The 24,979-nt window shown below is 36.9% G+C and overlaps 1 protein-coding gene across 1 annotated transcript; it reads left to right on the top strand.

Moving 5' to 3' along the window:
• The first annotated feature begins 3,706 nt into the window (after window positions 1-3,706).
• LOC135155296 (uncharacterized) lies at window positions 3,707-22,516 on the top strand. Its single transcript, XM_064104245.1, has 5 exons — window positions 3,707-4,023; window positions 9,998-10,200; window positions 12,493-12,571; window positions 21,794-21,864; window positions 22,230-22,516. Exons 1-5 carry the CDS (start codon window positions 3,707-3,709, stop codon window positions 22,514-22,516), a joined length of 957 nt encoding a protein of 318 aa, XP_063960315.1.
• Window positions 22,517-24,979: the final 2,463 nt, after the last annotated feature.

The following is a 24,979-nucleotide window of genomic DNA, read 5'->3' as shown; positions in this document are numbered from 1 at the left end:
AAACTCGTTTAGGGGGTGTTTGGAAATAATTTGGCCACGCGTGTGTACAGCAATACCTTTGACTGGCCCTCATGGGCCTGCGGATGCCTGCGTATATTTGGAGTATAAAAAATGCTCAATTTTAGTCCCAATAACAGAAATTTAAACAAAAGTTACACATTACCTCCAGAAGATGTGAAATGCATTTCATATAACCAAATGCAAAAGTGTGTAATTTCATACTATAGTGCAAAAATAAACAAAAACAAAACCTCACAAACACACCGAAACTGTCACACTCACTGTTTTTTGTTTCTGTATTTAATTGCTTCTCTTTTTTGCATAAGTGTTTAGTTTGCTTTGTTAGTTGTTTAAGACAGCAAAGCCATATTATAAAGAAAATCAAGCATTCAAAAGAAACAAAAGAAACGAATGCTTGGTTTCTGCTTGTTTTATCCCCAATAACATTTGTTTTTTGGCATCAACATTTTTGTCCGACAAGTTGTCAGATCTGATATCTTTCCTTAATTTTGATTGGCTGAGAGTCACTGTTTCTATGGTAACTGTCGGATAAAAGGGGACTTGTCGAATAAAAAGAGTCCTTTTATGAAACGCTCCCATGGACGTCGATTCGATGGCGCCAAAATGACGTTCGAACTATGGGGCGCCGAATTGATGTTCGATCTAGCGGGGCACCGAATTGATGTTCGAACTAGGGGAGCGCTAATTTGAATTTTGACCATAATGCGACAAATACATGTTTCAGAGAGGGAGATGAGGGCAAAGTTATATTTCATATGGGGGCGCCAAGTTTATGTCCAACCGAGGGCGCCAAATTGACCTTGAACTTAGAGGGCTTCATGCAAATTCATTTTCGACCGGGGGCGCAACATTGCTCGTATTGCCTGTTTATAGTAAAATATATGTCCTGCCCAAAAAACTTAAATTAATGCGGCTGAATTAAAATATCCCGTTTTTTACGATAACAGAAAAAACAATGTTTTCGAGTTTTAAGTCTGTTTAGCGAGATAGATACCCTGTTCAGGGTCACAAAAAAAGGTTATTATCAAATTCAGCTCGCGCTACGCGCTCGCAATATTTGATTAATGAGGTATGCATCCTCTGCTTCAATCCCACATGTAAGTGTTAGTGGTTTTCAAGTCAACATACATAGGCCGATCCATGGGGCAAAGATTTTGCCCCCCCCCCCCCCATGGTGGCGCAAAAAAAGGGGTAAGAAACAGAAAAAAGGAAGAGAAAAAGGACAAGCAATTAGAATAGGAATTATACCTTAGTCCTTCCTAAGTCAGTATATACAAAATTGAGCTCGCGCTTCGCGCTGGCATCAATAAATTGTTTAGTCATATACGCATCCCGACCTTACAGTGTTTTATGCGAACGAGCAGCACAAGCTGAAAATATTTGATATTCTAACCTGACAACTGAAAATGTATTTTTCATTTCATCATTATAAAAGTTTTCAGCTAGCACTTCGCGGTCGCATTCATTTCTTAATAGATATGCATCGTGTTCATCATAACAACTACTAACATAGGCGGATCGAGGCCGCCCGAGGGCAACCTCCCCCCTATTGACAGAGCAAATGAATTGTGAAAAACGGGGAAAGAAAAAAAAAGTGGGAAAGAAAGGAGAAAAAAGAAGACGAAACATAAAAGGAGGAAGACGAGTGAATAAAATAAGGTCAGGAGAAGACTTGGAAAACAATTTTTTTTTAAATATTTAATGTCACTATATTAATAGTTCGCTCGCGCATCGCGCTCGCATTGCCTGTTCGATGTGATACATATCTTGCTCAATAGGCTGATATGTAGTTTAAAATATCAAGTTTTGATATCAATATACAAAACATAATTCAGCTCGGACATCGATCTTTCATTATTTTGTTTTATTTACCGATTTATGTTTTTAAGTGCTCTGGAAAATGTCCGTTTTATGGTTTGAATCAACATTTGCAACATGTTGTGCGCTCGCACTATTTGCGAAGTAGGCCTACCTATTGTCTTTTTATATTTCACATAAGATTCTCTAAATATATCTTTTCAGGTGTCTCGATTGTAAAAAAAATAATAAAGGCCTATGAGCTAGCGCTGTGCGCTCGCATTTTGATTGGTGAGTTATGTATACCTATATATTAATTCTATTTAAAAAATCCGGATCGCAATTTGCGCTCGCATTATTTGCTAAAAATATATCAACCAATGAATCCTATTCATGATTACAAAAATACTTAAAATATCCAGTTTTCAGGCCTCATGAACTGTCAACAAATTTAACACACTCATTAGGCTTAACAGATTAATAAATATGAAATAAAATTTGTATGAATTCATAATTGTCCCTTTTTCAGAAATAAATATCAACAAGTTTTAGGAAAAGAAATAGAAGATAGTCATCATTCATGATGACAAAATGTCCTTAGGCCTAAAATGTCTCGATCCTAGGTCAAATAAATTATAAAATATCAGCTCGCGCTTCGCGCTCGCATTATTTATATAGTGCAATCAAATTTCCCTATATACACAGTGCTGTAAACAGTGCTTAAATTTACCCTTTTTATATCGGAATTTCAAATATTATTTTCAGCTCGGGCTCTGCGCTTGCATTATTGATTTTTATGATGAAAAATGAAATGTATTCAGATTGCCAGGATTCTGTCTAACTCTAAAACACGCGCGCGCATGTTTTTGAGATACAAAGCTTGATCTTATTCAAAACGTGCTAAAATTATCCAGTTTGGAATCAGAATATCAAAAAATTTCTGCTCGCGCTTTGCGCTCGCATTATTATTGTAGGAAGTTACCAAAATTTACCCATCCTTTTTCATGATTGACAAACATGAATCGAATGTCCCATTGGGGGATTTGAAATCTCATCTTTTTAGGTTGGAATATCAAAAATGTTCAGCTCGCGCTTCGCGCTTGCATTATCTAATCGTTGAAATATGTATCGTCTTAATGGCTAACTGCAAAACATCATTAACAGGACCCTATTTGACCAGGCCAGAACGAATATTTAACATTTCTGCTCGCGCTTCGCGCTCGTGGTAATTATCTAGTTACATACGCGTCCTGTTCATGTTCACAAACATTGCCCAAAATGTTCAATTTTCAGGACAAAATACATGAAATTTTATTTTTAGATTACATAGGGCTTAAGAGATTATTACACATTTATGTTGCTTATAAAGTAAAGCTAGGAAATGACTGTTAGGACATTGGCGTTTTGCCTCCTCCCCCCCCCCCCCCCAAAAAAAAAGAGAGAGAATCAAGACTGAGAAAAAATAGAGAGAAAATGAAAGGGATTAGGATGAAATATAATATTATTTTCCAAATATTATGTCAAAATTTACCACAACCTTGTATTTTTGTAATAAAAATGTCAGCATATTTGCTTGCTCGCTTCGCTCACTGGCAACTTCTTATTAATTTTATGCGATGCACCATATCGAGCCCCATCGAAATTTTTGGCTCATTACGGCACTGGGACAACCCCTTCAAAGAAACCAAAAAAAAAATCAACTTTGAGCGGCCGATCGGGGAAAATATGGGTGAAAAAATGGCCCCTCAACCTATTGGCGGAAGCTGGATCCGCCCCTGACTTAGGCTTTCAGGATATAATACATGAAAAATCTATAAAAATAAAAAAAATAAAACAGATCGCGCTTCGCGTTCTCATTATTTATTTAGGCCTTCTCGGGTATGAGCAGATGAGAAAGCGAGATTCCAAATCTCGCCTTCTCATCTTCACATACCCGAGAATTGGAGAAGACGATATTTGGAATCTCGCCTTCTCATCTTCACATACCCGAGAAGTCGAGAAGACGAGATTTGGAATCTCGCTTTCTCATCTTCACATACCCGAGAAGTCGAGAAGAAGAGATTTGGAATCTCGCTTTCTCATCTTCTCATACCCGAGAAGTCGAGAAGAAGAGATTTGGAATCTTGCCTTCTCATCTTCACATACCCGAGAAGTCGGGAAGACGAGGTTTGGAATCTCGCTTTATCGCCTTCTCGTATCCGAGAAGTAGAGAAGACGAGATTTGGAATTTCAGCATCTCGCCTTATTGGACAAAAAAAGGCTGAGAAGACGAAATACCGGATCACGCCTTCTTGCTTTATCGGACCCCAAAAGTCGAGAAGACGAGGAATTATCTCGTCATCTCGGTGGCACTTTTAAGCTTCCGTAACTTTGTATGATCTTGGTCATACTAGTATTCGTTTCAACGTACCTTTCATTCCCTTCATTAGGGTTTGAAATAACTGCTTTTATCAACCATGTCAATGAATTGACGATCCCAATATTGACCGCACGTTTGTTTTAACATAATGAGAATTCGCAAATGTCATTAATGTTTTTTTATTGATATGATATATTTTCAATTGGTGATGTGTGGACCTCTGTTAATAACTTGTCAATTTTGATTTACCAAAAAAAATCAAGTTTGCTTATTAATGTCTTTAATCTATTTTAATTTTTATGTTTTTGTTATGTTGATATGCCTTTCTTTCTTCTTTCCTCATTTCACCCTGTGCACCCCGTTAAAACTCAAGGAAGAATGTTTCAAATGTTTTCTAGTTCTTACACTGTTCATAAGGAGATGGGATTAGGTGTATATTTTACGCTGAAGGGAGAGAAATGGGTACATATGGAGAAAAATAACTTATCCCAAAAGATAGAGAATTGATCTCAATTACATTAAATCACAATTGTGTCCTATTTTTTTCAATACAAGTTTGTATGATACATGTATGTCTACCACGTAAGGCATAAGGAAAAAAGTTTGCCTAATGCATTAAATTAGATTGATTAATTAATTAGATTCATTGCGGTAAACGAAAAATAATAAGTTCGATGTTCCAGCCAGGGTGACCAGATTTCACAAAATTAAATACGGGACAATCGACAAAGCACTATGTACCATCGGATCGACCGAGCCAGGCCAAAAAATCAACAAAAAAGGCTACACAATGTTAGACTTGTTAATAAAATATACACAACAAAAAAAGTAAGTCCCCCCTAAATCAAATTACTGTAACTTTTGAACGGAGTTATTTTGAGATATGATATTTCGTAGGTGGTTTTCTACACTCATTAAGCAACTCCTGAAGAAAAATGAGATTGATCAGTTGAGTCATGCATGAGTAATTAAAGATTGAATTAAAAATGACAATTTTTGAAAGTCACAAGAGTCGTTTTTCAGATTGTGCAAATACAAAGTTGGGCAAAAGTTGTTTTTAGGTGAATTTTGTGGTGTTATGCTGTTTTGCTATCCATCATTTAGCCACTCTACACACAATTTTGATATCGTATGTTCATGGTTGAGTGAGCACAATATCGCAGGGTCCGCGGAAGCGGGGATGGGGGGCCACTTTTTTCCAAAATCATGTACAAAAATGTAAAAATGACCATACGATTGTGATTTTCTGCATGGTCAGCCCCCCCCCCCCCACTTTTGGCTCAGCCCCTCCCCCACACTTTGAAAACCGTTCCGCGGCCCCTGTATTGTGACGTATCATCATAGGGGTTTTTGGTAGTATCCTCCACAACTTGTTAGGTCATATTAAAATTTGAAAATGTTGGTGGCTCCCCCAATTATAGGCCCCTCCCCCATTTTGAAATCTTGGATCCACCACTGATTTGTTCATAAATTAAACTGATCATGAGAAATTGTTAGGAAAAGAATACATTTATGCAGTATAAAGAGTATTCATTCCTAAGTTTTCGAATGTGCTCGCTTAACCATGAAAATGTAAAGTTCGGTAAGTGTGTGGTGATAGAAATGATGGATGATAAAAACAACAGGAATTAAAGTCACATTTGAAACCGAATTTGCCCCCAATATTCACCTTATTACCCTTTAAAATGAGTCTGTGACATTGAAAATACCCATTTTCTCACTTTGATGCGTGCTCACTCATCCGTAAATAAACAAATCGATTTCATTTTTGCACAGAATTCTGCCCATAGGTTGATAAACATTACTGCCAAATGACATTGCTAAAGACAGCCTTGATAAAAAGTTCCACCATATTGAATAAGGGGTTACTTATTCTTAAACATACGCACCCATAATGTACACAAGTCTATGAGAGAGGAAGTCAAAATTTTAACAAATATGAAATAAGGAGTTTGTTTCATGGACGGTTTATGTTACTTCTGCCAACAGTTATTTCATGAAACTTCGCACATGGCTTCAGAGTAACACTATCCAAAATGCGCGCACACCAAAATAACAATTCGATACGGCACAGAGTGGGGCCAAGGCCTTGAACTTTCTTCTCATTTGCATAATTTTCGAATATTGTGTGCTCACTGATGCATTAAACATCGGGATTTTCATAAAAAATCAAATCAAATGAACCATGCAAGGAGGTTTGTGACAGATATCCATAGTTACAAGTTGCATTTTTTCCAATAACGTAAAAAAGAGCTAATCACATTCCACATGTTCATTCAAGTGTGAATGTTTAATTAAACGCCTTTGAATCATTGAAGCATGTTAATTGGTCATGAACATAACGAAAAAGTTGATAAAAGATCAGTTTCAGTTTAATACCAAAATGAAACAATACTTGCCTATGATATTTGAAAATCGTATTTTTTGTTTTCAATAAATGTTCATTGAACCGTGAAACGATGAATATTGTTGAAGATACTCTTCCCAAAAATAACTGTCATCATATTCTATCATTTTTATTGATGAAAATGTGTAAAAAAATCCAATGATAGCAAATTTGGACTTGTGTTTATTCAACCGTAAAATTTAGCCCCAAAAATTGTATCGTCTTTTAGAAAGTACCTTTTACAAGCCTTCTGACTATTTTTCATGATGAGAATGTGGAATCAGTTCCAATAAAATGGAATCAAAGTCATGATTTTTGGCTTGTGACTTTTGAAAAGTGACATTTTTGCCTTCTGACGGTGCTCACTGAAGCATGACGTAAAATATGTCCATAACATTCACTCAGAGGGTAGCTTATAAAATTACCTACACGCTCATGTAAAAATATATCAAAAACTCGCATTGTTTGGGAAATTATTGATGTTTGATCAAGGGGGGACTTACTATTTTTGTTGTGTATATATTAAAGGAGAATGAAACCCTTCAAACCAGTTGAATCCATATCAAAGAAAAAAGTCCAAGAAACATATTGTTGAAAGTTTGAGGAAGATTGAATGAATAATAAGAAAGTTATGAGCATTTGAATATTGAGATCACTAATGCCATGTAGATCCTCCCATTGGCAATGCGACCAAGATCTGTGATGTCACACACGTACAACTCCCTCATTACTTTAGTACTTATTTCACTTATATTCTCATTTTTATAGAGTCTATCACAAGGTGAGGTGTTCTCTTTATGAGAGGACAAGTACAGAGGTTTCACAACATTATATCATTGATGAATCGTTTGTCATATGATTATAATGAGCAAAAAGAGATGTTTTGGGGTATATTTTCAGTGTCCAAAAGGGGAGAGTTGTTCATCTGTGACATCATAGATCTTGGTCGCATTGCCAATGGGAGGACTCCATAGCATTAGTGATCTCGACATTCAAATGCTCATAACTCTTCTATTGCTAGTCCTATTTTACTCAAACTTTTGTTGATCTTATTCTTTGATTGTTCTGCTTTCACAAAAGCTAACTTGCTCCAAGAGTTTCATTCTCCTTTAAGAAAGTGGAAGGGAGGGTGAGCGGAAGAAAGAAAAGAGAAAGAAATGAGGACACAAGAAATGAAATTGAGAGGAAAGAAAAAAATTAAGGAAAAATTAAAAGGAAAAAAGTTAGAATTAAAGGATGAAAGAATAAAAGACAGATAACGGTTTCCGTCATTACTTGAAATGTATAAAGAAAGAAAGAATTAAAATAAAGGAAGGGAAGATGAATAAATGTGTGAAAGAAAAAAAAACATAAGGAGAGAAAAGAGAAAAGTAAGAAAATGGAGGAAAGGAGAAAGAAAGGAAAGGAAGAAAAAAATTTCCTTCATTATTTGAAAGAAACAAAGACAAAAGAAAAACAGGAAGGAAGCAAGGAAGGAACAAAGGGACAGAAGGAATAAGGTAAAAAATGAAAAGGGAAAACAGAAATTAAAAAATGAAAGAAAGGATGAAAGAAAATAAAACAAATAACATCTTAAATCAAAAATTTAATCAACAATAGATTCCGATCACACTAGTTTAAAAACATAATGGTCTATCACAAGATAACCTAAGTACATGCACATGTTAACATAATGCAAGGGTACCCTAGGAAAAGTGCGGGCACGGCCAATATTATAGAGCACGCGGGAAACTGCATGCGCGGCTAAACACCCTAGTCTGCTCCCCTTGAATACCCTCAGTTAGACGCAAAAGCACCCTAGGGTGTTTGCGTGCTCGGGCGTGACGTTTCCTGCGGCCGGCACTGTAGACCAAATGGCGCATAGACGAAATGAAAGTAGACTAAGTGGTCATTAGACCATTTGCCTTTAGACCAGTTGGCTATTAGACTAAATGGGAATAGACGTAATAAAAATGGACAAAGTGGTTTTTGGACCAATCGGCACAAAAATGCCATTAGACCAAATGATAATAGACGAAATGGTTATTAGACCAACTGGCTATTGGACAAAATGGTAATTGGACGATGTGGAAAGTGGACGTAGACGAAATAGCAATAAACCCAATCTGGCATCCTCTAGTTCAAACATCAATTCGCCCCCCCCCCCCATTCTAATATCACTTTGACGCCCCCTAGTTCGAACATCAATTCGGCGCTCCCATAGTTCGAACATCAATTTGACTTTCCCCTAGCTCGAACATCAATATGGCGCCTTCGTTTAAACATTTAATCGGCGCCCGGTCCACATCAAATGGGCACTTCCGCTCATTTATTAATGATTTCGAACATCAATTCGGCGCCCCCTAATTTGAACATTAATTTGGTGCCCCCTTCCCTAGCTCGAGCACCAATGTCAGCGCCCCCAGTTCGACCATCAATTAGGCGCCCCCTAATTCGGACATCATAATGGGGCCCCGGTCAACAACAAATTGGCGCTTCCGCTCATTATCTATCAGTATTTTCCCCCCTCTCTCTTTTAATTCCCCTCTACTTTTTCACTTTCTCCCACTTTTTTCTTTCTCTTTCTCTTGTCCTCTTTCCCCTTGTTTTTCCCCTTCCTTTCTCCCCTTTCCGTCTTTTTCTTTTTTTTCTTCTTTTCCTTTCCCCCTCTTCTTATCTTTTTTCCTCTCTCTCCCCCTCTTCGTTCTTTTCTTCCCCCTCTTCCCCTATCTCTCTTCTTTTCCTTTTCCCCTCTTCCTCTCTCTCTTTTTTTCTTCTCTTCCTTCCCCTTTACCCTTTTTGTGGGGGCCAAGACCCATTCGCCCCCCTATAAATCTGCGCCTGGATGTAAACATGGTAAAAACTTGTTACTATCTAAATTGATTGTGGTTTATGTGGCAGTGAATACGGGCAATTTTTCTCCATTCCTATGATTGCAACGTCAGGCCCAAAGAACAATCTAAAAAAAGGGCTGATTGACAAAATCCAGCCTTATGTTGCGAAGATCCCGCGTTTCCATTCCAGTAGAAATATCCTTTTATTGTGGCATTAACCTGCCGAAAAGAACAGTGCCCCATAATGTGATCACAGTGTCTTCACAAAGTGAAAATATTATTCAAACTCTTAAAATGCACAAATCAAACAGTATGAATATATTTTTACACTGTACATGCTGTAGACATGGTAGACACACTGTTTATTCCATTAGGGTATGCTCGCTCATTTATAATATTTTGTATATTAGTTCAACACGGTGCGTGTGCACATTCTTTTGTATTTCTTTATGCGAAGCAACATGAAGTAAATTCTTTCTTGGTTTGAATGCAATAAATGCGTTTAGTGCAAGAAATCTGTAATACAAAACTTATTACTACATGTGTTACACATGCATTTACTAAATGAATTACGCATATTTTCACCAAAAAAAGAAGATATCTGTATTATTTGGGGATCAGTTTTCATTGTATTTTTTTTTTATCTTCGCTTCATTACGAAGGTGTATGGGAGCAAGTTCACATCGAAAGCAACTCTGAAGGGCAAGGAGGCGAGACTTTGTTTCGAGATCCTGCTATACTAACCAATCAAGTAATAACTTTCGACACACGTGGGCTATCGGATCTGGGTACTACCAAAGTTTCAGATGTGATGGATGAAATCAGTTGAGTAATTTGCATTTTTGCATATATTCTGCTTATAACTGACAATGCTTACCCCCACCGGTCTATTCTAATGACCCCCACCCCTTGATAATCGAGAATAACTACTTTGCTTGTATGTTCCCCTCTCTCTCGTTTAAGTTATAACATAGAGCTATAGCTCTATGGTTATACCGTATTGTGCTTATGTTTCCGGAGGAAAGTCTTGGAAATACGATTACAATAACAATATTTAAAATAATAGTAATAATAGTACTGAGCGCTTTACAGTTATAAGCATAAGTACCCTGACTTAAGCAAAGTAGCTGTTGAACATACTACTGAGTCTGGTCAGATGTATTACAATTTAGTGCAAATAAATGTATAAAAAAAGCCTAGTTTAAAACGACTTGCCAACATCGCCAAACGCTTCTTGAACCCAGGTATTTTATTGATTGAATTTAGCAGGCATACCTTAATTTCGTTAAGATTTTTTTAAACCAGTTCTATGAATTTAAGAGACGTTATCGGATGTTAACAATTCAAATAATGTACGCCAATTAAAAATTGCAAAGCGCCACAAAGACGAGCTCGGTCAATTCGCTCCTTCGCTTTTATTTTTTTTCGAACGATTTTACGCGTCTTGCCCCCACCCCCAGCCCCCCCCCCCAAAAAAAAATCTGCGCACGCCCATGTCTCACAAACAGGTCACTACGTAATGTTGCCGGATTTGCGGGGAGAATGTTTGCATTTACACTGTGACCTTTATGGCCGCCTTCTTGGATTTTACAAATGGCCGACGAAATTAGAGTTAATAATTACTTCTGCTTCTAGGTAACCTTGAATAATACCTTTGGCACAAAACCGCTATATCTGAGGAAAATGACTCCATTGGTATCAAATAATCAACTTTATTTAAGAAAGAATATCATTTTCATGACATTTTGTGGTCTTTTTCTACGAATTACCAGACTCGAGCTCATGTTGGAAATAATGAGACCAAATCTTACCTTTCAGTAGGAAACTGTTAAACCAGGGTGTCTTAATGTCTTTACTTATCATTTGGCATGTGTTTCAGGTACCTTGGTCTATAAAGATCACAGGTCATTCAGGGTCAATGAACTTTGACCATATTTGGGTATCAATTTGAAATGTAAAGCATGTTTTGACAAAGTCTTCGTAATTGTTAAAGCTTATGGGTTATGACGTAACACTGATTATCTTGCATGGGTTTCTGGTCACATTTTAAAGGTCAAAGGTCATATAGGGTCAATGAACTTTGATGTGGTTTCAATATCTAAAATTTACCATTGCTAAGATTTGATATTTCAATAAAATTTTGCAAGTTTAAGTCCCTATTCTATAAAACTTTCATGTATTGGTCATCAAGTGATTTAGAAGCCAAGATATTGGGTCAGATGCATAGAATATAGCAATTACTTTTTCTAGGCTTTTGCTTGCTCCTTGTGCACAAAAATGAGCAAGCAAATGCTTTGCTAGTTAGTTCAAGCAATCTTTAAATGACTATTAGCACTTTCTTAACGATTAAGCTATTGCCTAAAAAGCGTATGCTTAAAGCGAACATTTCACTTATGCGTTTAAGCACTTGCTTAGGTTTTTTCAAGCTCCGTCAGATCAGCTTCAGCGTTTGCTTGATCAGGGCGTTCGCGTTGTTTAATCATGATTATCCACCTGAGAGAGAACTCCAAGATGTGCAGAAACGAGTACATGAACATGTTTCCTTCCTAGTAAGTGCAAATCAAATGCCAAATATATAAATTTATTGAAAAGAAACAAATTATTTTGTCACCATGAAAGAAAAGATGTCATATGAAAGAAGCGGTAATTTGCACTGTCACATATTTGCATTCGACTCATGCCTTTTCTGTGAATCGTGTTCGCACCAGCGCGCTGCAGCGGTGACGTCGCTATTGTTCAAACCGATAGCAATTGCTTTCTGAAGGCAAGAAAAATGTTCAAGCACTAGCAATGGGTTTTTCATATAAAATAAAGCAATTGCTGAGGCATGATGTTTTGCTTGGCTAGCAATTGCTTGTGCTTGAAGCGATTGCTAGCCATCAATTGCTACTTTTTAAGCATCTGACCCATTGTCGAAAACCCTGTACTTGGCCGCCATTTTGTAAAACTGGCGGCCATGTAGGTCTCGGTGCAAATTGAAACATTGTTATTCTGATTCATTATACAATAAGTTATAAGTTATTGTTCGCTTGTTTAGAAGTTTTTGAATTATTTGGAACAAAGCAATCACCGTTATTGAACCGTTTCTTCTTGTTCAATCGAACTCTTCCAAACAGCTGGAAAGCGAGGAATCAATCCTCGTTCTTGGACGACTGGAGAAAGAATAGACTGTCCTATCTTTATCCTGAAATACAAGTATGTAATTATCTTCCATTCATTCAATTTAATTCTTTTCATCTATTTCACTTTTTTTTTTATAATACGAACGTATATTTACAATGTGTACAATTAAATAAGGCATTGATACATAAGGTGTGGGCCCCCAAGAGCTTATCACCAGGGGCCCCAAACGTATAAGATACAATGGGGAATAACTACATAGAACAGGAAAGCAATTGTCTGTACAACTCAAACAATAAATGTTACATGTACATTATAAGATAATAAAACATTTAGAAAACAAATTTAAAAACAAAAACATATCAAAATTACTTAATTTTGAAATTAAAAGGACGCACCTCTCAAGGCTATTGAGCATTCTTTAAAATATTGTTCCCATAAATAATAGAGTATAAGAAAGAAAGAATAGAAAAACATAATTATAATTATAATTATTATTATTATTATTATTTGCAGTCATCAGTACGATCCAGCATTGTACCTCTCTAAGAGGTATAACTTCAGCTTGCGTTTGAAACAATTGAGAGAGGGGCTATCAACCAGTTCGTTATCTAGGCTGTTCCAGAATTTGGGTCCTTTTGTAGTAAAAGTGCTATTTGCAAAAACGGTTCGGGTTTGTGGGAGGTGGTAATGATTAGCTTGTCTAGTTGAATGGGAATGTAAAATGAAATTGCGTTGAAATAATGGCGCAAAGGCATCTGGTAAATTGTCATTCTTAAGTTCGAACATAAATATACCAAGGTTGTACAAGTATAAATCAGATAGTTTCAAGATTTTGCAATTATAAAAAAGGTTGTTTGTATGAGCACGAAATCCAGCGTTGATTATTCTTATAACACGCTTTTGGACAATGCTAATTTTATCCAAGAGGGTTTTGGAGCTATTGCCCCATGTTAGAATACAGTAATTGATGTAGGGCAAGATTAGAGCAGAATAAAGTATACGCAACACATGAAAGGGTACAAAGTGTTTCAGTTTGTTTATCACACCAGTGTTACGAGATAATATTTTTTTTCCTTATCAATCTGTACCCGCCATGTTAGCTTACTGTCGATATATATACCTAAAAATTTGGTAGAATCAACCTGGGAGATGTATTTATTATTTATAAGTATACGACCGGGTAAAGTGGAAACCGAGTTGCTGAATAGCATAAAATTAGTTTTATCAACGTTAAGGGACAATTTATTGGCCTGTATCCAATCAAAACAGCTGTTAGTTCAGTATTAATGATATTTAAAAGAGTATTGGGGTTATGATGGGAGCAAAAAATATTGGAGTCATCAGCAAAAAGAATAAAAGATAACACTGAAGAGGAATTCTGTAAATCATTGATATATAAAATAAAGAGGAGCGGGCCTAATAATGAACCTTGTGGGACTCCACATCTAATGGTTTGAGGGGTTGATTCAACACCATTAATATAAACATATTGTTGTCTATCATGAAGGTAGTCCCTGAATCACTCCAAGGCCTTTCCTCGAATTCCGTAGTGAGACAACTTGTATAGCAAAATATCATGGTTAATGGTATCGAAGGCCTTGGAGAGGTCCAGAAAAATACCCGCAGTATGTAACTTGCTGTCAATAGCTCTGGCAATTTCATTAATGAATAACAAGAGGGCATGTGTTGTTGAATGTTGTCTGCGGAAACCAAGTAGTATCTTGGAAAAGCTGGTTAAAAGAGATATAGGGCGAAAATGTCATGTTTATTGCCTTTCTTAAAGATAGGTATGACCTTGGAGATCTTCATTTTCTTTGGGACCGAGCCAGTTGTTAAAGATAAATTAAATATATGTGTTAACGGACAGACTATTTGGCAAATGACTTTTTTTTACACCGTCATATCCAGGGCTTTTCTTAAGCTTCAGGTTGCTTACAATATCAATAACCTCAGTTTCTTGAACAGGAAGGAAAAATAAACTATGAACAATTGTGTTACGTAGGAAAGAATGAAAGGGGGAATCGGGAGTAGGTATGTTTTCTGCAAGATTAGGTCCTATGTTAACAAAGAATGAATTGAATGCGTTAGCAATGCTAGTCTGATCGTCAATGCATGCGCCTTCAAACTGGATGTCGTTAAATTCATGACTATCATTATTTGTTTTATTTAAAACCGTATTAATTATTTTCCACGTACCACCAATGTTAGATCTAAATAAAGAGAATTGATTCGAAAAGTATTGCCATACGTAGAGTAAAAGTTAACTTATTCCTGTAAAGTTTGTATCTCATTTTGTTAGTTTCGCTGGGATTTGCTTTGTATTTGCAGAATAATCTGTTTTTCTTATTTATAGACCTAAGTAAACCTTTGGAAATCCAGGGTGATCTGGGTATCGTCTTATTCTATTATCAATTATTCATAACATTCCGGAATGACTTTCAGATATTGTTAGATTCTAGATCGAAATATATAAATGTTGTTTACTCAATGTTCAAAGATAACTTGTTTGATTGTAAACATGAAACAGCCTTTTTTATTTAGTTCAGAATATATAATCCATGAGTATGGGGCGTATTTGTGGTCGTGTCTCTTTGGGTGGTAGGTGGGTAAGTATGGGTTAAGATATATAGGCCTATTGGTGCGAATGTGCGTGTGTGTGTGTGTGGGTGTGTGTAGCGTGGGTGGGATGAATTACTAGATAGAGGGAGAGAGAGAAAGAGGGGGAGGAAATGGCGTCATCGACACTCAAGTCGCTCATTTTGAAATACATGCACTGCTTCTCAAAAGAGATTTTGGAATTCTGTTTTGATGCAGTTAAATTGTTGCTCTGTTTATTTCGATCATGGTTTTGTTTTCAGTTCGAAGGACCCTATTTACTTTAATTTTTGGTAGACTTACAATGTTTGCATACTTGCATATTCATTTTTTTTTTTTATAATGACGGGCCAATAGATTTCTTATCAGCAAAAAATAGTCGTCACCATCCTAGAAAATCTGGAGTGATTTGAATAAAAACTATCATCTACAAATTCATTCTACCAACCTGTTTCATAAGAAAAAAGACAATTTTAAATTCGAAATGTGTGTTTGTTTGTTTTTATTTCCATATGAAAAGTCATAGATAAGATAATGAAAATCATGAAAATATTTACAACGGAGGATAGCCCATTTCAGTAATATTTACAAAATATCCCTGTTCTTCCATATTGGGTCCTAATTAAACGAAAATAACTCAAAAAGATGTAAGATTGAAAATTAAAACAAAGCACAAAAAATAATTAAACTAGCATTGAACAAAATAAGATAAATAAAAGAAAACCTAGCTTACTCATAATCGTGTATAATCCAACAAACAATCAAGATTGATAGCGATAACTTCGAACGTTTGATGCAAAGGACTGCATCGTTAAAGAAAGATTGATAACTTGGGATGGTACTTTGTTGTACAATGAAGCCCCCTATATAAAAATGTCCTTTTACAACTATTCGTTTTTGGTTTTGGAAGACAGATTTAATAGTGTAGAAGTACGAAGTGAATATTGATGAGATTTAAAAGGTATTGACATTTTCATGTATTCCAGGACAAGATTATGTAGAACCTTGAACATCATTATATACATATGCTCACGATGACGAATCTCTTTTTTTCCATTACAAAATTTCGTAAATGTGAGAAGTAAAAACATGCGAATAAGGGTTAATTCTCAAGATCATTCTTCCAGCACGGTTCTGTAGTTTCTGCAGAAGACCCATATGTTTATGAGATGGAGACTGCCATGTAGCATCTGCGTAGTAATGTGGGAGGATGACGGAGGAATAGATAATTCTTAGACTAGATTGATTTACAAATACATTAACCTTCCAAGACAGCTTATCATTTTGCCTATTTTCTTTACCAAAAAATCCAAATGAGTACTCCATTTAATTTCCTGATCAATATAAACTTCTTAATATTTGTAATTATCAACATTTTGAATACTCTAGTTACGAACATTTATATTTAACGTATTATGTTTTCTCAGCATATGCCGGATACCAAACATCATACTAACGGTCTTTTTGCAATCCAATGTTAACTTATTAGTATACATCAACCTATCTACTTTATGAAGTTCATGATTTGAAATGGTTTCGACTACTAACGGGTCTGATGAATAAAATACTGTGTCATCCGCGTATAGATGAATTAAGTGATATATCATTAATAAATAAGACAAATAAAAGCGGTCCTAGAATCGAGCCCTGAGGCACGCCGTTTAATATATTGCACAGTTTAGAATGGGTATTGTTAAAATAAAAGTTGTTATTTTCCGTCAAGTAAAATAGCTATAAAACCACTATAATTATTTACCAGTAATACAAATTTTAGAGAGCTTGATTTAAAAGTTACTCATGACTAACCATGTCAAATGCCTTGTGTACGTCCAAGAACACAGCCCCGGTATATTTTCCGTAATCCATGGCAAGCAACCAATCTGCTGTTACTTTAGCCAAAGCTGTCGTAGTGGAATGACAAGGCCTGAAACCGAATTTCTCTATGATTGAGACTTGGTTTAGGTTCAGATGGTATAACAGTTGTTTTTTAATGATTTTTTTTCTAATAATTTTGATACACACGGCAGTATGGAGATGGGTCTGTAATTGTCTGGATTCGATTTATCTCCCTTTTTATGTAATGACATAATTTTTGCCACTTTCCATTCATCGGGAACTTTACTTTCTTCAATCGACTTATTGATTAAATATGTAATAGAAGGGGCTATGTCATTAGCACAAGAATTTAATATTTATGTTGATATACCGTCAGTACCAATAGATCTTTTGTTTTTTAAGTTTTTTTAATTTATTTTAGGACATCACTCACATCAATCTTAGACAAACCTTATGAATTATTGACATCTTGCACAGGGGAACGATCAGTTATAAAACCACTAGACATATCATTGGCTACACTAGCCAAATGTAAATTGAACTTATTTGCTGTGCTTAGAGTACCAGCAGAGGATATGGGAATATTAAACGAAACATTGTCATCTGGAATAATAGATTTAAGAACTGACCAAGAATTACTTCTACTCAGATTATGACTTAATTTTTCATAATATTTCTTCTTTGCTATTCTGTTTTCTGACGGGACTTTGTTTCTCAACTGCCTATACCTGAGCACTCTTTCCATAAGTTGTCATCATTGCGTGATTTTGCCTTGCTTTTTACCTTCTCCTTCTGTTTCATCAAATTATAAAGAGATTCGTTTAACCAGGGGGACTATTTACTTTTTACACGTTTAGTTTTCATAGGCATAGGTTTATTTACAATTGGTAATAAAAGATCTACCCATTTGGGTCATGAATGTCAATTCTAAAACTTCTATATTGTTATTACTACATTTCCTAAATGTTAAATATCTTTCATTTGAACTAACAAAACTGGACTTCCAAATTGGAAAACTCGTGGAATGATCACTCAAACTATCATCTATGACGCCAAAAGTGCTAACCTTGTCAGTATAATTAGTGAGCATGTGATCGATTAAGGTGGAAGAATTATCTAAAACTCGCGTGCATATTGAGGAATTAACTTGTTCCAAAGAGTAAATGTCATGTATTTGATTATATTTCACAGTTTGTAAATTACTGGACTTTTTCTGAACAATTGACATCACCCATTATCAATGGATAATTGAAACCATTAGCAAACGATAGTAAATCTTCCTAACGATCCAGAATTTCAGTATTGGGATTGGGTGGCCTGTACCAATTGACAATAACTATTGGGTGTGTATTTTTCATACGTATAATGATAGGTATAGCTTCTATAACAGAAAGTGAATCATAATATAATAGAGTATAAGCAATGCTTTTGGAAATAATGACCTAATTGGGAATATGCAGTTCACTTGTCTTAACACTACAGTCCAATCTAGTTTCATTCAAGGCAAATATATGAATCTTATTGTTGAGAATTATTGATTTTATTTCACCTATATTCTTTAGTAAACTGGCAATATTCAACTGCACAAACCTTAGTCCCTTGGCTGCTTATTGGCCATATTTACAAAAGGTGATGTTATCTCGTATCATACGATCGTTGGTAGATCGATCCATATTAAGACTGTAACTGTGAACTGTTAAAGGTTGGTTGCTTCAGCAAGTGAATGGATCTGTTTCTTTGTGGTTTTTCCATTTGATTTAGGAAGGGCTACAAAGATTCAACCATCTTTGGACCAGGTTGCAGTCACCTTCTTCGAAGACCTTGCTTGTTTAAGTATCTCATAGTTAGAAGCAGTCAAGTCTTCCACGATGGAGACTCCTGTATTATACCTGGTTTAAGCCCCTTTCACAATTGACGTACGACCTTTTGCGACCTTTTGGTCGTGCGACAGGCTGCAACAGGCATCAATCGCTAGTCATCTCATACGATCGCACAGGGGCTTTCACAGTTGCAAAAGCTGTCGTACAACAAAAAACAACCAGTAAATTCCATTGCACGAGTAAGTTGCATATGCTCTTATTGTGTTCGTGCGATCACATGCGAGTGTTGCACGAGGGGTTGCGAGTGGAACGGTCGCATACATGCGAATGAAACGGTAGTGCAATGCTGTAAGCCGTTGCGATCGGTCTTGCAACAGTCTTATGGCCCATATATTATCGCACCCAGTCGCAAGATGTGCAAGTGTTGTACGACCTCCAGTCGAATAAATGCGACTAATAGTTGTGCCACCTCTCGCATCAAGTCGTACAACGTTGAACAACACTCGCACGATGATCGCCCGACCGATGGTACGACCCCGGGTACAACCTGATGCGAGTGAATCGATCGTATTTGATCGCGTTCGGATTTTTAACATGTTCAAACTGGTCGGACGTCAATTGTGAAAGGGGCTGAACGGTCGCATACATGCGAATGCAACGTTAGTGGAATGTTGTAAGCCGTAATTTCGATCGGTCTTGCAACAGTATTATGGCCTATATATTATCGCACCCAGTCGCAAGACTGGTCTCTGTAGGTCTCGAACACATGTGCAAGTGTTGTACGACCTCCAGTCGACTAAATGCGACTATACTTAGTTGTGCCACCTCTTGCACCAAGTCGTACAACGTTGAACAACACTCACACGATGATCGCCCGACTGATGGTACTACCTGATGCGAGTGAATCAATCGTATTTTAAGCCCCTTTCACAATTGACGTACGACCATTTGCGACCTTTTGGTCGTGCGACAGGCTGCAACAGGCATCAATCGCTAGTCATCTCATAAGATCGCACAGAGGCTTTCACAGTTGCAACAGCTGTCGTACAACAAAACAACCAGTAAACCCCGATGCACGAGTAAGTCGCATATACTCTTATTGTGCTCGTGCGATCACATGCGAGTGTTGCACGAGGGATTGCGAGTGGAACGGTCGCATACATGCGAATGAAACGGTAGTGCAATGTTGTAAGCCGTTGCGATCGGTCTTGCAACAGTCTTATGGCCCATATTATTATCGCAACCAGTCGCAAGACAGGTCTCTGTACATGTAGGTCGCTTGCACATGTGCAAGTGTTGCACGACCTCCAGTCAAGTAAATGCGACTACTTAGTTGTGCCACCTCTCGCACCAAGTCGTACAACGTTGAAAGACACTCGCACGATGATCGCCCGACCGATGGTACGACCCCGGGTACGGTCTGATACGAGTGAATCGATCGTATTTGATCGCGTTCGGATTTTGAACATGTTCAAAGTTCAGATGTGACCAGTCACGACCACCTCGAGTTCGTGCGACCGTCTACAACGACTGCGAGTGCTCGCAAGACACCAAGAGATCGATCGTGCAACAACAAGAAAAAACTGTTGCAGGCAGTCGTAAACTGGTCGGACGTCAATTGTGAAAGGGGCTGAACGGTCGCATACATGCGAATGCAACGGTAGTGGAATGTAGTAAGCCGTAATTTCGATCGGTCTTGCAACAGTCTCATATTATCGCACCCAGTCGCAAGACTGGTCTCTGTAGGTCTCCAGCACATGTGCAAGTGTTGTACGACCTCCAGTCGACTAAATTCGACTATACTTAGTTGTGCCACCTCTCGCACCAAGTCGTACAACGTTGAACAACACTCACACGATGATCGCCCGACCGATGGTACGACCTGTTGCGAGTGAATCAATCGTATTTGATCGCGTTTGGATTTTGAACATGTTCAAAGTTCAGATGCGACCAGTCACGATCACCTCCGACCACCTCGAGTTTGTGCGATCGTCTACAACGACTGCGAGTGCTCGCAAGACACCATGGGATCGATCGTGCAACAACAAGAAAAAACTGTTGCAGGTGGTCGTAAACAGGTCGTACGTCAATTGTGAAAGGGGCTTTATCGCGTTTGGATTTTGAACATGTTCAAAGTTCAGATGCGACCAGTCACGACCACCTCGAGTCCGTGCGATCGTCTACAACGACTGCGAGTGCTCGCAAGACACCAGGAGATCGATCGTGCAACAACAAGAAAAAACTGTTGCAGGCGGTCGTAAACTGGTCGTACGTCAATTGTGAAAGGGGCTTTACCGGTCCGATGACTGCGATCGATGTCGTCGAGTTGAAGATCAATCTGGAGTTTCTCTTTGGCGATTTCGAGAATGTGTTATCTGTATTTTCATCTCTCGATTCCGGTACTCCAAAAACTGTAATGCAGTGTCTCCGCGGGTATTGTTCAGCTTCGTTGCTTTTTTTCTTGGGGTGTTCTGACCGTAGGATCTTTTTCACCAATTCGTGTTTCAAAATCCTTGGTTTGTTTAGTTTTTTCATCCAAGGCGAGCCCAAGAGAGAGGATTCTTGATTCATTTATTTCTATTTGTTTCACAAGTTCCGTTAGATCACGTTTTATGTCTTTCATTTCCTCTCTGGCCGCCGATTCTACCATACTTTTTATTGCTTTCAGAAACTCTACACCCTTAGTGAGTTCGCCGATATTCAAGTAAGTTTGTTCCGCATTAGATTTAGATTGACCCATTTGTCGAATTGATACAGGAATCCTGTATCAATTCGACAAATGGGTCAATCTAAATAACAGGAGTATCATTAGTGGTTGGCCGTGGCATTTTCACAAATCCAAAGGTTAATAGTTATAATGGACGATAAGTAAGTGAAATATGAAATGAAGTGAAGTATGTTAGGGACGATGAAGGCATCTCGGTTATTCACAATGTGCAAAAGCACTCGTTAATTGTAAATCGCATCGAGTGCGCTGCATCGCCACGAAAATTATCACCACCAATGTTTTCATTTCGTTTGTATTTCATTTGTAATTTTATAGCTCTGATACTGGAATAGACCATTTCCGTGACTTTCTATCGTCACTTGTACCCCAAATCAGGCAAGAGTTCGGTAAGTTTAACAACTTTATTACAAGTACATATCTATCTAATATTAATAAATAAAATATACTACTACTATCCCAATTACCGCTACTGTTCTACTACGATGATGACTGTATATGTACGTCTCCTACACCGCTACTCGAACTGCTGATGCTGCTACTACTACTACTACTACTACTACTACTGAGTCAATATTTATTAAAATTATTTTTAAATCATTGTTTTTTAAACATCATTACCTCCTTCACCACTGTTGTTATCATCTTCACCGTATTCACCATGACTTTCATTATCATCACAAACAACACTATCATCATCTTCGTCATCATCATCGTCGTCGATATTATTATCGTCGTCATCATCATCCTGCAGGCTCGTATCCGATCATGGTTGTGACCTTCGCAAAGAGCATCTTGAACCAGGATGAGATCATTGGCGAAATCACCAGAGCTGGTATGGAGAAGAACGGAGTATTCTTCACTGAAAACTACACAGCTTCGAACCACGAGATGGATTCTAAGAAACACATTGCTCTTCTCAAGATCCTTGAAGCCTGTATCAAGCGAGCCGATGATAACATCACGTTCCGCTGGCGAAAAGACAACGAACCCAAGCCTAAATCAACCCTCTCCCAACAAGTCGAGAGCACTTTTGTATAAAAAAGGTACCGCGAATTAGTCAGACTGGAATTGATTGATTATAGAGGCTTGGTTTATTTCAATACTAAGAATACCAGAGCCGGGTTTATTCATGCTTATTGGCTACCATCTATTCGCCTTTTTTTTCTGGGGAATATGCTTGCTTGCATTCAGTCACTTGGATAATTTTCCGTAATTCATCATTTAATATTTTCTGGATATTCATTTTTTCACTAGTTATAAGCAGGTCCGCATAATATTTTGGCTATTAAGTCAAACCATGATATATTTAAATGAACAGATTAATGAATTGTCCATTAGCAACAATTTGTAGCAGCCAAAGAGCATTGAATTATACATTTCACTCTTGACTAATAATATGTATCTACAGCATGGAAAATAACTTGTGATATTCTTCGTCGATAGAGGACTAATCGCTTGCAAATAAGTTTACACATGACTACAAGCTACACGTCACGACATTATTTATCATTCATATATTATTCATATAGGACCTGAAGAAGCAACTAAAAACATATCAATGTTTTAACGCCTTTTAAATACACAGTGGTATACATCTGCATTGTTTATATTCTTTAAGGACAAGTTCACCCTAACAAAATTTTGATGTGAATAAAAACAAAACATCCAACAAGCAAAACACTGAAAATTTCATCCAAATCGGATTTAGAATAAGAAAATAATGACATTTTAAAGTTTGAGTTCATTTTACAAAACAGTTACATGTACATCCTGGTTGATATGATATGCAAATGGGGTAACTGCTTACATTATCCACTCACTATTTCTCCTGTATTTCATTGTATGAAAATTGAAATTGAAATTCTCATGTGCAACAAAGTTATTTTCCTCCTGAACAAATGGAATTAACATTGGTTGAACATTTTGTGGTTCAGTCAAGCTGGTCATTATTGTCATATTTGTAAAAATTGAAATATTGTATAAAAAAATAATGCAGAACAAAATAAATACTGAGTGAGGAACATCATCGATTTTCTCATTTGCATATCACTGAGTTGTGCATAAAACTGTTTCGTGGACAAAAATAAGCGAAACTTTACACTGTCATTATTATGTTTTTTTACATCTGATTTTTATTTTTAAATTTTTTAGCGTTATGCTCGTTTTATTTTTCTATATTGATCCAAATCAATGTTTTTCTGGGGTGAACTTGACCTTTAATAGTTCAAATAGATAACTCGTTTAAATACAATTATTCAATAAGCCATGATCATTATGATGGAGTCATTAATAATCTTTTAAATAAAATTAACTTTGGATATTGCTCACCGCCCACATACATCCTTGATTTGTCACTAAATGCATGAACTGCGGGAGATTTTTCTTATTGTTATTATTATTAATAATGATATTATCATCATCCAGTAGAGTACTCAGGATATTGGAAAGGGGGGGGGTTCAAGCTGAAAGAAATGTTGACAAGCAAAAAAAAAGTTCTTCAACTTACTTTAGGGGGGTGGGTAACAACAAAAAATTGAGGGGGTTTGAACACCTGTAACCACCCCCCCCCCCCCTCCCTCCCTTTGCATGATAAAAAATATTTAAAAAAACATTTACCTAACATATTAAAGTGGATAACCACTGGGTCAAGTCCTGCCACCTCAGTCCGTTCGTGGACACTCTTTTTCGAATTGTTATAATTCTTTTCCGTTTCATACGATCTAGTTTAAATGAACACGATCAGAATTGTTGGTGTACATGATTTACATCTTCTAAGATAAATTAATTTCTTTGCAATAACCAAAGTATGATTAAAAAGAAGACATTTATTTATAACATTCAAGGGATTACACCTTTTCCGTTAGTAATGACAACTCACACAGAGTGAGTTCTTTTCCTAGCTGATTCCAAACTAATTGTGTAAATGGACAATTCCAAAACAAATGTTCGATTGTTTCATTTTCTACATTACAGAAAGAACATGAGGGTAGTAGTAGTACATCGTGTCTTTATTGAAGATCATGTCAAACAACCAGGCCCGGCAACGTTTTAAGTTAGCCGGCAGGTTTAGTTTACAATATAATCACAGCACATTATAGATGTACATTACAATCACATTGTATCATTATATTGCTGTTCGATACAGTAATATATAATAATAGTATTACGTATCGAAAATACAATACAAATAAGTTCAAACATTTATAGATACATACACGTAGTACCGAGCCTTAGAATAGAGAGATAGAGGAAGAGAGAAATTGAAAGAGATAGAGAGAAATAGAAGGAAAAATGGAATCGAGAGGGAGAGGAAGTTTGTTTCTAATTCGTCAATTTGCCAACTCGTCTACTATAATTTGGTCTACCATTAGTTTGTCCACTATCCACGTCCACTCGCCACTTCCTCCAACCAGTTCAATCAGCTCAATGTATTTCGTCCTACAAAGTAATGACTTTCATTTTATGCAACTTGTAATTAAGGTTTAAATATCGTCCAATGTT

Source organism: Lytechinus pictus, chromosome 8 (assembly GCF_037042905.1).
Source record: "Lytechinus pictus isolate F3 Inbred chromosome 8, Lp3.0, whole genome shotgun sequence".
NCBI classification, from domain to species: Eukaryota; Metazoa; Echinodermata; class Echinoidea; order Temnopleuroida; family Toxopneustidae; genus Lytechinus; species Lytechinus pictus.
The sequence above is the reverse complement of the archived record's forward strand: the minus strand, read 5'-3'. Positions and strand labels throughout refer to the sequence as shown.